This window comes from Arabidopsis lyrata (assembly GCF_000004255.2).
Source record: "Arabidopsis lyrata subsp. lyrata unplaced genomic scaffold ARALYscaffold_1, whole genome shotgun sequence".
Classification (NCBI taxonomy): Eukaryota; Viridiplantae; Streptophyta; class Magnoliopsida; order Brassicales; family Brassicaceae; genus Arabidopsis; species Arabidopsis lyrata.
In genome coordinates, this window is record NW_003302555.1 from 24209591 (window position 1) to 24225740 (window position 16150).

At 33.9% G+C, this 16150-nt stretch overlaps 2 protein-coding genes and 1 long non-coding RNA gene across 4 annotated transcripts; 1 reads left to right on the forward strand and 2 right to left on the reverse strand.

Annotated features, from left to right (window-relative positions):
- The first annotated feature begins 465 nt into the window (after nt 1-465).
- LOC110224446 (receptor-like protein 12) lies at nt 466-1503 on the forward strand. The gene has a single exon (XM_021010513.1). The coding sequence runs from the start codon at nt 466-468 to the stop codon at nt 1501-1503; it is 1038 nt and encodes a 345-aa protein (XP_020866172.1).
- A 285-nt stretch (nt 1504-1788) lies between these two features.
- On the reverse strand, nt 1789-6459 carry LOC9327457 (filament-like plant protein 6). Of its 2 annotated transcripts, none has more exons than XM_021011385.1 (6): nt 6302-6459; nt 5607-5711; nt 5161-5506; nt 2814-5076; nt 2673-2733; nt 1789-2354 (listed from the first exon to the last, which is right to left on the reverse strand). In XM_021011385.1, the coding sequence occupies exons 2-6, from the start codon at nt 5703-5705 to the stop codon at nt 1947-1949; spliced, it is 3177 nt and encodes a 1058-aa protein (XP_020867044.1). In that variant the 5' UTR covers nt 5706-5711; nt 6302-6459; the 3' UTR covers nt 1789-1946. The 2 variants fall into 2 exon arrangements, with proteins under 2 accessions (XP_020867044.1, XP_002894079.1); XM_002894033.2 differs by having other exon boundaries at nt 6178-6458.
- A 2026-nt stretch (nt 6460-8485) lies between these two features.
- LOC110225219 lies at nt 8486-9137 on the reverse strand. The gene is made up of 2 exons (XR_002329622.1): nt 8926-9137; nt 8486-8792 (listed from the first exon to the last, which is right to left on the reverse strand). It is a non-coding gene; the product is annotated as an uncharacterized LOC110225219 (long non-coding RNA).
- Between the last annotated feature and the right edge of the window lie 7013 nt (nt 9138-16150).

The following is a 16150-nucleotide window of genomic DNA, read 5'->3' on the forward strand; positions in this document are numbered from 1 at the left end:
CTCTCTTTCAACAAGAAACATCAGTTCTGAATCAAATTTTACATCACATTTGGAAGAGTTGTACTTACCAGGCTGCAACATCACAGAGTTCCCTGAGTTCATAAAATACCGAAGAAGTTTAGGGTCTTTAGACCTTTCAAACAATAAAATCAAAGGTCAAGTACCGGACTGGTTGTGGAGACTGCCAAAGTTGACCGATGTGAATCTCTCGAACAACGCTCTCAGAGGTTACAATGGATCCTTCAAAGCTTCTCCTCAGAGTCAAATCCTTAGTGTTGATCTAAGATAAAATTCTTTCCAAGGACCAGTTTTCATTCCAACCAAGTCTATCCTATATTTTTTGGTTCTAAGAATAACTTCACCGGAGAGATACCTCGCTCGATATGTGGACTCAGCTCTCTATACGTTCTAGATCTATCAGACAATAACCTCCACGGCTCAATTCCTTGGTGTATAGAGACTCAGATGATTTCTCTTGTTGATCTAAATCTCCGTCACAATAGACTCAGCGGAAATCTTCCTGAAGTATTTATGAATGCCAAGAACTTAGGGTCACTTGATGTCAGCCACAACCAAATGGAGGGAAAACTGCCTGCTTCTCTTAGTGGTTGCTCTGCTCTGGAAGTTCTAAATGTGGGAAGCAACAGAATCAACGACATGTTTCCCTTCCAGTTGAATTCTTTGCAGAATCTTCAAGTTCTTGTCCTCCGCTCTAACAAGTTTCACGGAACGTTACATAATGTTGTTGGGGTTTCGTTTGGATTTCCTCAGTTGAAAATCATCGATGTGTCACATAATGAATTCGTCGGTACTTTGCCCTCAGATTACTTCATGAACTGGACTTTGATGTCCTCCAAGAGAGATAATAATAGGGAACCAGAGTACATTAGGAATCCTCGTACATACCGCTACTACACTTCACTTATCTTGACGAGTAAAGAAGTGTCAATGGAGATGGATCGTATCCTTACAATCTACACGTCCATCGATTTTTCGGGAAATCAACTCCATGGAAAAATTCCTGATTCCATTGGTCTGCTGAAGGAGCTTCGTAATCTCAACATGTCTAGCAATTCATTCACGGGCCACATCCCATCTTCTTTGGCAAACCTGACAAATCTGGAGTCACTAGACCTATCCCAAAACAAGATTTCTGGTGAGATTCCTTTTGAGCTTGGCACCCTCTCTTCTCTCGAGTGGATAAATGTTTCACATAACCAGCTTGTAGGTTCTATACCACAAGGCACACAGTTTCAACGGCAAAAATGCTCTTCCTATGAGGGAAACCCCGGACTTTATGGTCCTTCCCTTAAGGATGTTTGTGGAGATATCAAAGCGCCAACACCACCACAATCTGAACCCTTGGAGACACAAGAAGAAGAAGAAGAATCACTGAGTTGGATAGCAGCAGGTTTAGGCTTTGCACCTGGAGTTGTATTTGGACTGGCGATGGGATACATAGCTTCATACAAGTATCAGTGGTTCATGAAGACTTTTGGCTGAGCAAGCAACAGAACACCAGAACTCGTTAAGTCACTCATCGATCATTTTCTCTTCCTTAACGTATTGTTGTTATGTTCGTAAATAATTTGTTGTATTTGCATGTGAATCATGTTTTATGTATAATAAAATATCATGTTTTGAACTATGAGTAAACCAAACACTTGACAAAAATAAAATAAAAGTTAGTTCATAGGTTTTAACATGTTTTCCACTTTCCACATTGTTGGTGAATAATATAAATGTTATTGTTGAGTGAATGCAATGTTCTATTCTTGATTAACTTACTAGTTCAGTAAATTTTTTTAAAAAAACATAACATTAAGATGCACACGTTGTTTGATAAACATGTAAGTACCAAAAAGATCCCAAACGAAAGTATTCTCCAAGTATTTTGATCACATTTCATCATGTACACTTACACACAAGTTTTTCCCCTCTTTTATTTAATATCCTGATTTGGAGGAGAAGAACCTGCTTATTCCTCTAGAGGGTTTCTCCGGGGTGGCGTTGGTAGATGAACCTGACCTTGAGAGCCTTGAACCCACTCGTGATGGCGATGTCATCGTATCGCTATTCTCTGAGTCAGAAGGGCATTTTGGAGACTCCATAAATCTAGGGACCTCGTTAACCCAAGTCTCAGTTGAATCTCCTTCGTCTGCTACGGCGTAGTTCTTTGGGACTGAGGTAGTGGTGGTGCCTGGTTCCTCTTCTTCAGAATAGGACTCATTTTGTCTTTTTGGTGACCTCAATTGTTCAGGTTGCGGCCGAAATGACTTCAGCTGCTTCCCCAACACAAATATGGTTTCTTGACACTCCGCTAACTTCTCTGCTGCTGCCGATAACTCTCTCTCCTGTACATATTTTCATGTTAGTTTTCTCTTTTACTCAAAGCTTCAAAGTCCTATGGACTCAGGAATTTATGCGTGTAGATTCTATGTATAAATGTGTTTGCTTTTGTGTCTGTGATTCGATGTGTATATGCACCTAAACTGATTGCATGTAGTATCAATTCAAATTCAATGAATAAGTAGATGATATAGGAGCAATATGCTTCAATTCAATTCAAGAATCAAAATGCAGAGAAAAAGCCAAGTTTATAAAGCTGAAATATTAGAAACAAAACATGATTCACATAGAATAGAGTCTGCGAAGCATTGCGAAAACATTACCTGTTTGCTCTTGATATCAGCTTCTTCATCATCCTCAGCAACCATAGAAGTGTTCCTGTGTCTGAGACAAAAGTGAAAATATAGACATGTAAAAAGCAGTAAGGAATTCCAGGCTCTTACATATTCTGGTAAAGATGATACCTTTGAATATGTTCTTCAAGTTCACGGCACCTCACAATGGCTTCTTGGTGGTTGTGTTTTTCATCCTCGAGCTCTTTCTCCAACGTCTCTATTTTTTCCTTAAGCTGATTCACATCAATCTCTAGATCAGCTGCACGTGATTCAAGTGATCTATATGACTCAGTCATACATCTGAGTTGAGTATCCGCCAATCTGTTTGACCTCTGAGCAGAATCAAACTGTGATCTAATGTCAGCTAACAGCTGCTCAGATTCTTGCAACTGAAACTTCAGCCCCTCAATATCCAGTGCCATTTTTTCTTTTTCTGATTTCAGTTCCTCTATTTCCTGTAATCTGGAGTCTGATTCATACCCCAAAACTCTGTTTTCATCACATGGTACCCCTGGTTCGTTGTGGACACATCCATTTTCATATATTTCTTGAGATGAATCTTTATCTACAACCTTGCTCTCGGGTAATGCAACCTTGTCTATGCAATCTGGACTCAGCGTTTCAACCTCAGAGGAAGCAAGACCCCTGAAATTTACCTTTAGCTCCATGGCCTCGTTGAAGACATTAGCAAGTTCCGAAACAAAATCGTCCAATTTTTTATCACCGCTTAAAACTTGGTTGAACGTGACAGAGAAGCCCTCGATCAGTTCAACAAAATCATTTCCCTCAATAGGTGAGTCCTGACCTGCTCTTACCTCATTTCTTAGCAACAAAACAAAATCATAAATCCGCGAAACAGCATTTTTCAAATCTTGGTGAATGCTCTGCAACTTTTGTTCAGCCAAATGACAATCTTCAACCAGATTTTGTTCTGCACATAAATCTGACACTTCTTCAGCATGAACCTGCACCTCAGAAGGCTTTTCCTGGTCCATGCAAGCATTCACATCTTGCAAAATGCATTTTATATCCCCCACTATTTTTTGTAGGTCAGCATCAGTAGATACAGATTCAAGAACCTTTGATACTCTAGATCTAAATTCCATCACTGTCGGACTACCTCTATCGGACTCCTCAAGTTCGGTATGAGCCGCAAGAATCACCAATTCTGACTTTTGATCACCTGAACCATCTTTGGAATCCATACTACCATTACTGCTAGATTGATTTGGCAAACAAGCTAACTTCTCCATTTCAAGAAAATCATCCATAAGCTCTGCATGACTATTAACACTTTCAACCCTCTCCAAGGCTGCCATCTCCTTCTCCTTCTTGTTCTGTTGTGATGGATTTGTTGACAAAGATTCACTGCAACTACCAGAATCGTCATTCCCATCTTCAGAAACAGAGATTGAGCTTGATGGATTGCTCGTATTTAGATTTGGACACACTTCAAGTGAGGACTTCTGAGAATTATTTTGATGCAGTTGAGCTTCTAAGCTTTGAAGCTTACTAGTGCTCTGAGCACAAAGATTCCGCGACTCCAACAACTCACTATTCCGCTTTGCTAAGGCTTCTTTCAACATCTTTGTCTCTTCTTCCATTGCAAGTAAACGCTCCGTTAGAAATTCATTTTCCTTTTGGAATTTCTGTGAATTATCGAGAGAGAACTCAGACCCAGTTGATGAGTATCCCCCGGGCGACTTGCATGGACTAGAGACCTTGACAGGAGATCTCTTTTGTCGGGCATCACCACTATCCCTGCCTAAGTTCTCAACCTCAAGCTTCATTTGAGCAAGTGCAGCTGGGCCTGGCAGCTTCTTTCTCACAAGACTTCTCAGTCTCTGGCATTCTGCTTCCAACTTAGCTATTTTCTTTACCCCTTCCAAGTGTTGCTTATTGGCAGATTCTGCAGATCTAATACACATGTTCTTTTCTTCGTTGCGTATCTCCAGCTCTTTAGAAACTACATGGACTTCGTACTTGAGAGACTTTATTTCTCTTTCGCACATTTCTAGATTGCTCTTCAGGGTCTCGATCTCAGCATCAGCTCGTGACTTCTCCTCACTAATATTTACTAGCATGTTGGACCGCTCCTGTAAAGTTCTCGATAGAGCATCACTATCTGCTGCAGACCTTAGCAGCTCTTGTTCATAGTCACACATCCTCTTTTCAAACTCCATTGTCATTTTTTCAATTTGCTTGGTCTTGCTTAAAGCAACATCATGCAGTTTCACTTCATGGTCTTTCTTCAAGTTCCTTATCTGCCTCATACATTCTTTCAATGCACCATCTAAATGTGCTGCACGATCTTCAGCTGTGAGTTTCGACAGAGTAACAGACTCCAGGGTGTTTTTCAATGTCAAAGCTTCCGTGTCAGCTTTTTCCCAACCTACAACAACAAAAGGCTATAACACTTTACTCTACATTACAGCTTAAACATTCACTGGTAACAAGATAAAAAAAGTTAAAATACCTGAAACAGCATCTTCAGCAACCTTGGAATGCTGCTTCACTAAGGCCTCCTTCGTAACTATCTCCTCATTAGCAACAGAAAGTTTTTCATTCAAGTCATCAATATCTTCATTAAGTTTCTGCACCTGTTCTTCATACTCATGAACCTTCTCATCATAAGCATCAATCTGTTCTTCAAAATCCTTAACTCGCTCCTCATAACTCTCAACTTGATTCTCATAAGTCTTAACTTGAACATCGTAAGACTTAATCTGAACATCATACGTCTTTATTTGTTCTTCCAAACCAGTGAAATGTGTATACTGCTCCACAGAAATTTGCACAAACTTTGGCTTCTTAATAGCTTCCTGTTTCCAAAATAACCAAAACCAAAACCATAAAATGTTCATCAAATATAGTAACAATACAAGTTGCTTAACAAAACCAAATGTCAGAGAGTAAAAATACCTTCTCAATCTGAGAATGAGAAGCATCAGCTGCAGAATCAATCACTAAGATTGATTTATCAGACGCCTTCTTCTTCCACGGCCAGCTTCGTCGGTCCATTGCAGTCTATAAAATTAATCACATTGTAACTATAATTACTAAATTTACCATTGGAGCTATATTCTATAAATACAGACTTCTAGTACCAAAAACACGAACTCATATATAAGCCCTTGAAGCAATTCAGATCCGAAAAAAAAAAAACCCTAATAAATTCATGGTAAATCTGATAATCATTGTTTTTTGCTGAATGAGGAAAAAAGATAATGTAATCTGAAGAAATTGAGAGCTGCATCGTCAAAAAAGTAGGTTACTAAATTAGGAAAAACAACAAGGTAAAGTAAACTTGCCGACACACCAAATTGAAGACAAAATAGCAAAAGAAATTAACTCTACGAAGCTTAAAAATCACTGTAATCGAGTTTTGAATTAAGCAGCACAAAGTCTAGAACACACACAGACATATGAACAAACAGAACAAGAGGATGATTTTTTTTATGTTCGGAAAAAAAAAATGATGTTTAAAGCTTACATCGGAGAGAAATGTAGCTTGTGGAAACGAAAACGAAGCTTTGTGTTCTTTGATCTTCGAACTTTAAAAGTGTTTGGACATGCGATTTTTTGGTAATGGAGATCTGGAATCGAGTTTTACTCACTCGGTGCTTGGAGTTGGAGCTGTTGAAGAATGCGGCGATGAGTAGTCGGAACCCTACGGTTGGTTACGGCGGCGGAAATGAGAGAAAGACGATGAAGTGGTGGCTGAGCTGAGGAAATGGTTTTTTTTTTTTTTTTTTTTTTTGGTCTCTTCGTTAAATGTGTCAAAATTTTAAAGAACGTTGCAGCATAAAGCTCCAAAAGAAAAGCATCTTCTTTCTTCTTCTTCTTTTTTTTGTTTTTTTTTTCAAGAAAGCATCTGCTTTATTTTAAAAAAGTATTTGAGAGGAAATATAATATAAGTAATAAATTGATATAAATAAATATGTTTATCTGGTAATATTAAATATGGTAATAAAGGGCCCATAGCTCTACCTAACACATTCAACTCACAAAGAGTCTTTGGCATTTGGTTAATTGATGATGATACCATTTGGCAGTGAAGTAATTAGAAGAAAGACTTAGACGATTAAAATTTTGGTTTTTGTAAGTTAAGAGTCAAATCTTAACCTCTTAATACTCCTAAAAGCTCTTAGCTAAGAGTCAAATCTTAGTATTTTAATCTGTTTTGATTTATTTTTTAAAATTTAATTCTAAAATAATAAGCTAAAAACCATATAAGATACTACCAATAATAGTACTCTTAGGGAATCAAATGTGTTGGAGGATTTTGCTGAATTTTAACTGAAATGAAGAAGAAAAGTAACGTAAGTTGACAAATGTTGCTAATTATTTTTTCTTAATTAGGTGACTATCGAAGTGTGAAAAAGTGGTTGTTACTTTTAAAAGCCTTTGGTTAAATTTTGTATGGGATTATTGATGAAATAAGATAGGTTTGTTAGAGAATTCTTACATAAATAATTTTGTGCTAAATTTTCTATTTTTACAAAATTACCTGAACATAGTCCCTTCGGGGACATCCGATAAAAAAAAAACAAAATTACCTGAACATGTGAATAACTGAATATGTGATTCAGCTAGATCTCGTCTCATATATATTTCTTCGTACTCATTATAAGTAACTAAATTGTCCTAAACATATAATTATTACAATAAATATGTATTAGTACAAGAAATGAAAGACACAAATAAATGAGGTCGGATAATATGTCTAGGATGGACAATCCTAAAGAGTGTAATTCTATCATTTTTCACACAAATTAAGAAAAGTAAACAAATTTTTTTCTATCTCTTTTTATTACACTAGATAACAGAGAAAAATCCCGAAAAAAACGTTGTCTATTTCTTATTTGCCCGTTTAATATCTGTAGTTTTAAAATTGAAATAAAAATATCTTGTCTATTTTTTGTTGCCTTTTAAATTCATTGTCTTTTAAATTTTGGTAATTTCGAACCTGCGACTTAACAGACGTTAATGGTCGTAACGGAATCATTTGACAGCGTTAAATTTTAACCATTCGTTTTTAACTATACATATACAATCGGTTTACAATTTGTTACAAATATATTGTCTTTGTCTAGGGCACTTATGTGGTTGTCTCCTTGTAATTTTCGACCACATATGACTTGTGTATCCCTTTGTAACCTTTTGAATGTTTCCAATACTCTTGTTGCTTTGTTTCTCGGGATTTATGTATCTTTTTTGAAGTTTATGAATGAATGTTCCTCTTCTTTTATGAATTACATTTTCTTTGGTTAATAGTAATTGTCTTAATCCAAATTTGGCAATTAAGATTTCGAATTTATGGTTCTTGAGTTGGGGATTTCGATTTTTGGGGTTTAAATGTATACAGGGTCGGGTATTAATAAGGAATCGGGTTTCTTTTTTTTTTATTTAGTTACGACCAATAGATGATTTCGTCTCTGGTTTATACACCTAACCGACGAAACCCAGATTCGGGGACATTAAACTATAAAACTTTCAATTCGAAGGGGAGGGGAGATATTAACTGAACTTCGATTTCATAGAAATATAGAGCGGGATTAAAGATTGGCCTCTATCTTGTATGATGCGATAGTTCTCGTTAACCGTCTATATAATTTTAAGATTTAAAAACTTCTCGATCTAAGATTAACAAAATTTCTCATTTTTGAAATCTTAAAATATTGTAGACTTACCAAACTGTCAAGTTTTTCACGAGCTATAATCATGATTCATTTTGTTGTATAAGAATTAATTAAATTCATGATCTTATATCTTTTTGGCCGTTTGATTTTACGAGTTCATTTTTTTGGTGAAATGATTTTACTAGTTCATTGCTAATTATGAATAATTTTCGTTTTTATTTTACAAAAGGCATATATATATATATTAAGACGGATATTAAACACAATAGAGACATTTAACATGTGCATTTACATAATTCCATAATTAGATAATAGGTTTTGCAAGTAAAAGGACAATCGAGTGGGCATGGCGCTTCTTGTTGAGGCCCAACATCCAAAGAGGCTTCTTTGTGGATCATATGCGAGATGAACTCTTTCTGCATCAAACTTCGACTTTCTACCTTTCCAATACTTGAAAATGTCATTTCTACAACGTTTAATTTAGGCTAAGTCAATAATTATATACAGTATAAATAATTTATAAAATTGAAAATATGTTATGCTGATCAATAAAATCGGTAAAATCCATACGAAAACAATATATAAAAGTAAATATTTACCAGAAATGAGAGCCAAGAAGACAAACAAAGTGAAGATTTTTAACATATATTTCATTATTATGGGCAGGTTTGTTACTAAGAGAGGTCCAAAAGAAAATAAAATGTTGAGTTTGATAACTTATCACATTATGTTTCAATCTTATAAATGTTGGAAGTGGTACTTTAGGGTAAATTAGTCATTTTATGAGGAAACTTTTTCTTAAAAAAGTAAGATCTCCAGTTATGAAGCTTATATACAAAAGGTTAATTGACACCAAAAACAATTAATGGTAATGACTAATGAGTCATCTTTATGAGAAATTTTATTTTAAGCCAAAGATCCAAAGTTTGTAGATCTTATTGAGAATTTTTACACGTCATATATTGATGTATATAACATTAATGAATGAGAAAGAAAATTTGATCGTTTTAAGCAAATACCAATATGTTTCACATGTGTCAAAGTAGAGTTTGATAATTATATATGCTTGATATGTAATGCAATATTTGAAAATTACTTTCTAGTTTCCACTACGTCACGAATCATAAAATACTTTTAAGTTCAAACATCTTCAAAATGTTAAGTCTTTTTGGGGTAGATTTTTTTTTTTGTCAACAATTCATATGATTAAGTATATGAAAACTTGTACATAAAATTGGTTATCTAATTTAGAGAACCAATAATATGATAATAAATAACTTTAATAATATGATAAAGTATCTAAAAATAAACAAAACAATAGGTCTTGATTGGCGACATGTCTATCGCATAATTCGAATAAAAAAAACTGGAAAACGCTTGTTATTAGCTGTTGGTGCAGTAATTAGCATCTCCGATAATACCGGCTTAAACCGGACGAATTACGAATAAAACTGAGATTTCAGTTAAATCGGGGTATCCCGGTTTAGCCTGTTAATGGGCTAAAGAAAGGAGGTCGTCTGGCGATCTCGACTCGAATAAGAGAGATCGCTAAACCGACTTCTTCATTCAAGAAAAGAAAGATTTTCCTTAAAAGAAAAGGAGAATCGCGGAAAGAAAGGAAAAGCAGAAGATAAGGCCCCAAAGATTTGGAAGATTAACATATCTCTAAACCGCCTTAATTATGTATAAATAGAGGGGTTTGTTCTCTATTCAAGGGATCCACAATTCCACACAAAAAAACCCTAGTTTTCTCAATTGGTCTTGAGCAAAACACTAACGTTGTCTCTAAGCAATAAAATTCATTCTGTATTCGAGTTTTTGAACAAAAATAGCAAGAGAGTTAATTTAATTTATTTTCCCTTTAAACAAATTCATTGTGTGATTTTTCTGAATCAACATTAGCCAATTAACAAAAGTAATAACAATTTGCGTTTTCTATAATATATATATATATATATTACCATTAACCTGCGAGTAATATGTTCAATCTGCATCACCATTAACCTGCGAGTAATATGTAATATTTTTTGGATTGGTGAAAGTAAAAAAAAAAAAACATTCTATACAAAAGATTCCTAATTGATTCTTTTGGCACACAACAAAAGTTTCCCCTTTAACCAATGTTTGGGGAATGTTTTAGCCAATATGCATTATACAATAATATACAAAAAAAAACTAGTACATAAAAAATACTAAGCTTCACTGAGTACAATGTTGGCTACACCCATAAGTTTGCGGAGATTTCCTCACCCATGAACATATATATATATGCAGATTTTAAGACAAATGAAGATGTGTCTTTAGTCAAGTGGTTAAGTCCACTTGACTCCGTCTTCTCCACCGGAGTTTGACTCCACTAAATCACGTTACCCCGTATAGTAGGGATGGCTATGGATCGGACATTGTCGATTAAAAAAAAAGGACAAATAATACACAAAACCACATTTCTATACGATATCAATGTTTTATCCACCGGTCCAATATTCCAAATCCGTGATGGGTAACAATTTTATTTTCTAAAAAATTTAGTGACTCTAGCAAAAGCAAAATAATAAATTTTCTAAACTATCTCCTTTCTAAATATTTCTGCATTTGAAGTAATTTTTCTAATCTTTTAACCACACATCATGGTACATATTTACACTGACTAAACGCCGCCATGCACCTTTATTGTTCTTGTATTCACGTACGTACTAATAATTACCAAGTAAAGATAAAACTAGAACCAGAGACATCACCAATAGATGAAGAAAAGTAAAGCGAAGAAAAAACAGTCCCATCAGCCAATGTAAACGAAATGGGTGAGGAATGACAATCAGATGCCAAAAGCCACCAAAGAATGAAGAAATGAACTTTCGTGAATTAAGGAATCGTTCTAGCATCCGTCAGGATAAAATTTCTTAACTAAGCCGGATTACCTTGGAAAATATAGGCTTGAGATTGCTTACAAAGAAAAAATATGAAATTTAAACTCTAGATGCCTGTGGTGAACAATCTCGATAAATTACTTAAGAATGGAACTTTGGTGATGTAGAGAGTCCAAATTATTAAAAATAATTATAATAATTCTTCACATGCACTCTTGTTTTTCTTTACATGAATTATTCTAGTTGAAGCATGGCAGCTTACTATCCCAAAAGTCTTTCCAAGTATGGTGAAAATCATTTATTTTTCATTTTATTTGGGACTGAATTTTAATTTTTGTAACTTTATCTTTAATTTCTGTTGAAAAATAAAACTGATTAATGGGACGAATAAGATTTATCACCCAAGTGCTAAAGAGTGTTAATAGATGTAAATAAGATTAGGATTTAACATATGGTTTGCATCTAAAACATTTTCTACGAAAGTTATTAAATTATTTTTTGGCGAGATTGCAAAACTACCTTTGCCAATAATAATAATGATAAATATTTGATAAAAGTTTAGTAATTAATAATGGCAAAAAAAATGAGTAATTTTAATTATATGACTAAATATCTTAAAGGATAAACAAACCATGATTAAAGATAAAACTAAAACAAGCCGAACAGCCAACTTAAACGAAAAAGGGAGGAGATTAATGGGACGAACAGAGAGGTTTATCACCCTAATGTTCCACCTTTGATGCATCTCTACTGAGAAGTCAAGAAGATATCAAAGTACGTGCTTCACCGGATAAGGTTTTCGCTAGGCCCGGCCCGCCACCAATACCCAAGATACAAATGTACTGGGCCTCTAAATTTTTAAAGATTTTTAGTACTAAAATTAGGTCTCAAGAATAATTTTTTATTGCAAAAAGAGGCCTCATTTTTCAAAACATTAAGATTTAGTCTCAAATTTTAAATTTTATCTATATCTTATTGCAAAAATAGGCCCCATTTTTCTGAAAATTTAAGATTTGGTCTATTTTTATATTTGTCTACAAAATTCATCAAAAAAAAATGATCTGTATTGGGCCTCATATATAACAAGGCCGGGCCTGGTTTTCGCATCTCAACAGTGTATATTACCAAAGCACTTTTGGAGTTGTGGGTAGATTCTTCATCTATTTCTAGAGAACATGAGTTGGATCGTCTTGGGAAGCGACTGCTCCCCAAAAGAATTAAATTTTATTTAGTCCAGGGGAATGTACAGATACCGACCCTAAATGGTTAACAAAAAAGAAAAGGCGTATATTACAAATATTTGTGAAGAAGAGAGTTCACTTATATTGGTTGGATTCAAATCTGGAGAGTTAGATGGCAAATTGGCAATCCACTTACATTTAAGTCTTTTATTTTATTTTTGTGATGCTTATGTAGTGAAATTTTCCTATAATGTTTTGCTGAATTGGTATCTGTAGAATCGATAAATTTTGACGTTGGTTTGTAACTTGTAGTCTAGCCTATAGTTTAGAAAATATTGTAGTGCAGCCTATAATTTGCATTGTTAGTGATTGGTTAGTTGAATTCAATTTAATTGTCCATTAACCATGTTTCTGGTCTCTTCCTTGGAATTTGCTTACTTATGCTGCGCTCAAAAGATACGAGTACGATGAAGCAAAAGGAAAATCCGGTGAAAGATTAGTCTCAGGCTCTGATGATTTTACAACATTTCTTTGGGAACAAGTTACCTCTTTCCCCTCAAAGTTATGGAAATAAAAATTATAAAATTTTACCAAGCTATTACACGGATATAAATTATTCATGTTCATTTGGAGAACACATACGAAACTCAAGAGTCGAGAGTTGCACGTTGCAAAGACAGAGTTATAGAGAAACCGGTTCAGACTTTGGTATATAGGGTTCGGACTTTGGTATATACCAGACGAGAGTTGTATATACTCTTTGGTATATAAGTTCGGACAAAGTTGCACGTTTCTATATACCAGACGAGAGTTTAGTTAACAATGCAAATTATAGGCTACACTACAATATTTTTTTCTCTTAGCTTCGGTTGACATGATAACTTTTTTAAAAAAAAGTTTATACGTTAATTTTGTATATTTTGGGATTTTTTGGAATATTTATTTTGAAATTGATAATTGTTGGTATAAAAGTTTTAAAAAAATAATTAATAGTATTTTAGGTTTGAAAATTCTTTTTTTTCTTAGGGGCTAGGTCCAAAATAAATTTCTGTTTACCAAATATGAAAACTTTTACATATTGAATCAAGTAGGTTGAGCCTTCTAAATTATGTATTTTAACTATTAAATAATCAGTGAGTTAATATTAGAAGTAGTGGTTAACTCGTTACGTTCAAAAAGAAATCTCTTAACCATATTAAAAGAAATATAAAAAGAAAAGTTGAATTATTAAAAAGATAAAGAAACTTCGACAATATTATCTCGTCTATAATAAAATTCTATTTTATATATATTGACCCAAAAAATTATAATAGTAAATATATAAAATACGAATAAAGGAACTAAATACATTTTCTCGAATAAAGAAATGAGGCGACCTTTTTTTCTTTTGTTCGATCACGCGGGAAATCTCAGCGTTCTTAAATTCACCAACAGAAAAAAAATTCATGTCTCCAAATTTGCTGATGTCACACGTCTAAAAGGCTATGAGGCCGAATGTGCTCTTGAATTGGATTTTGCCGGGAAAGGATGGTCTACGTTGGACAAAGCAGAGTAATTATATATTGGTAATGTTTAAGAAAGCGCTAGCCGCTAAGCAGGCGGTAACTTGGCGCCTAGCGCTTGAAACGCCTAATCGGAACCTAAATTATTTTAAACGGTTTAAACGTATTCCACGCTGCGGGTTCATCACTTGGTTAGCAGTGCGAGACAGATTAACAACGGGTGTGAGAATGCGCAGTTGGGGATTGATACAACCTTGCGACTTTTGTGGTGAACGGTATGAGACACGAGATCACCTTTTTTCGCATGTCCCTTTTCTTTCATCATTTGGTCTGAGGTTGCATGTCCTTTGCTACGTCAAAGACATGATCCGGACTGGCACATCACTCTCACGGCCATGATTGCTGGTTCAGGGGATTATCTAAATGATATTTTGCCGAAGCTTTGTTTCCAAGTAACTATCTACCTTGTTTGGCGGGAAAGGAATTCTCGGATTCACCAAAACAGGTGCGCAACAGCATTCCAAATTACCAATCGCATTGAAAAGCTTATAAGGAACATGATCTCCTCTCTTGGCTATGCATCTAAACAGAAGCTTCGGAATCTGCAGCAAAGATGGTTCGAGTTTTACTTAATTCTTTGATTTTATTATTTTAAAATTTCTTTACATTTAGTAGCAAACTCTCTTGTAAATATTTTTAGCTTGATCAATCAATTACACATTTCATCAAAAAAAAAAAAAAAAATGATCACAACACATGTCATATCTATTATTTGCTATAAAAATTGAAAGTCTTAGAAACAAACAAATTTACACGTCAATTAAGTTATGAGCATCCAATTAATTATATAAAATATATAGATTTGATATGTCATTCCTATCTAATAATATATAAACAAAATTAAGTTTTACCTTATGTTATGCTTATTTTTACTTGATTTCTTTTGTCAATATAGTTTCTTTGTTTTTGTTTATTTTTTTTAATAATTATAATAGTTGTAGTCAAAAATAATTTAGCAATTTTTAAATTAATTTTGATGTTTTTGAAAATATATAATATACTTATAATTGCCACTAAATATTATAAAATTTAAATTTATGTATTTGAAAATTGAAAAAAATACACTGAAACAAAGTTTATGCGATTTTAGGTGGCCGAAGTCTAGGCGCCACCTGAGTGCCTAACGCCTAGACGGTGACTAGACGACCACCTACACCTCTTTTTAGAACACTGATTATAATTGGTAAGCATTTAGAGAAATCTAATCTATTTTTTCGTTTATTATAGTAATCGGTTGTTGTAATCTAATATATAATTTAATTACCTCCATTATCATTCTTGAGCTTTTGAAAACTTTCTTCTTTTATTCTTTTTTATAAAAGCTTTTGAAAACGTTCTTTGAATTCTGCAACCATGCATACAAAATTCTTAGCTTTCTGTTGTGCCATTTCCCTACAAGTGGCATCAGGTTTTAATACAATGTTTTATGATTTCGCTTTTAACGCTGGTATGAATCCATGTGTGCTAGTAGCGGAGCAAATGACTGTTGCTGCCCTAATTCTCACGCCGTTGGCACTCTTTTTTGAGAGGTAAGTCCACTTTCTTGTTCTTGAATGTAATGTAGTTGTTGATAATCAAACAAATGATGATACTAGTAGCAGTAACCCATTAGTCTATCCCCTCCCCAGAGCCGTGCTAACATATATGTGCATCGGAGGCGAACATATAAAAAATATTTATAGTAAAAATATATCATCGTTTGTGAAAAAGAACTACACTAATAAACAAAATATTTATTTGAACAACATTTTCAAGCTATATTAATCTAATCTCAAAAACATGAATCAACCATCACTATTGTAAATTAATAGCTAATTATTTATTTATTTTGTTTAAAACAGATATCATAACGAATAATCTTTGATTATGTGGTCGATTTATATATAGAGAATAATAATAAAAATTGCATCGAAAAAGTTTAGATTGGTAATTTAGAAAAAGATTATAACTAATTATTTTTCTTCCCCAACTTATGTTTTAAAGGAGTCCTCTTGAATTATCAGCTTAATGTAATACTCCCTCCGTTTTCGAATAGTTGTCGTTTTATAGAAATTTTTTTGTTTTTAATTAGTTGTCGTTTTCAGTTTTCGATGCAAAATTTATTACATTTTTATTTTTTTATATTTATTTTTATTATGCAACTTGATTTACTATTGGTTAAATTATGTTTAGGTAGATAATTAATGATATTTTTATATGAAAAACTAACAACAT

Bases quoted from the DNA above. Each gene is read 5' to 3' on its own strand.
- LOC9327457 (XM_021011385.1), bottom strand. From the start codon at position 5,705: ATGGACCGACGAAGCTGGCCGTGGAAGAAGAAGGCGTCTGATAAATCA. The intron at 5,507-5,606 runs GTATTTTTACTC...TTTTGGAAACAG, and splicing joins CTCATTCTCAGATTGAGAAG to GAAGCTATTAAGAAGCCAAA. The intron at 2,355-2,672 runs GTAATGTTTTCG...AAATATGTACAG, and splicing joins CTGATATCAAGAGCAAACAG to GAGAGAGAGTTATCGGCAGC.
- LOC110224446 (XM_021010513.1), top strand. From the start codon at position 466: ATGATTTCTCTTGTTGATCTAAATCTCCGTCACAATAGACTCAGCGGA.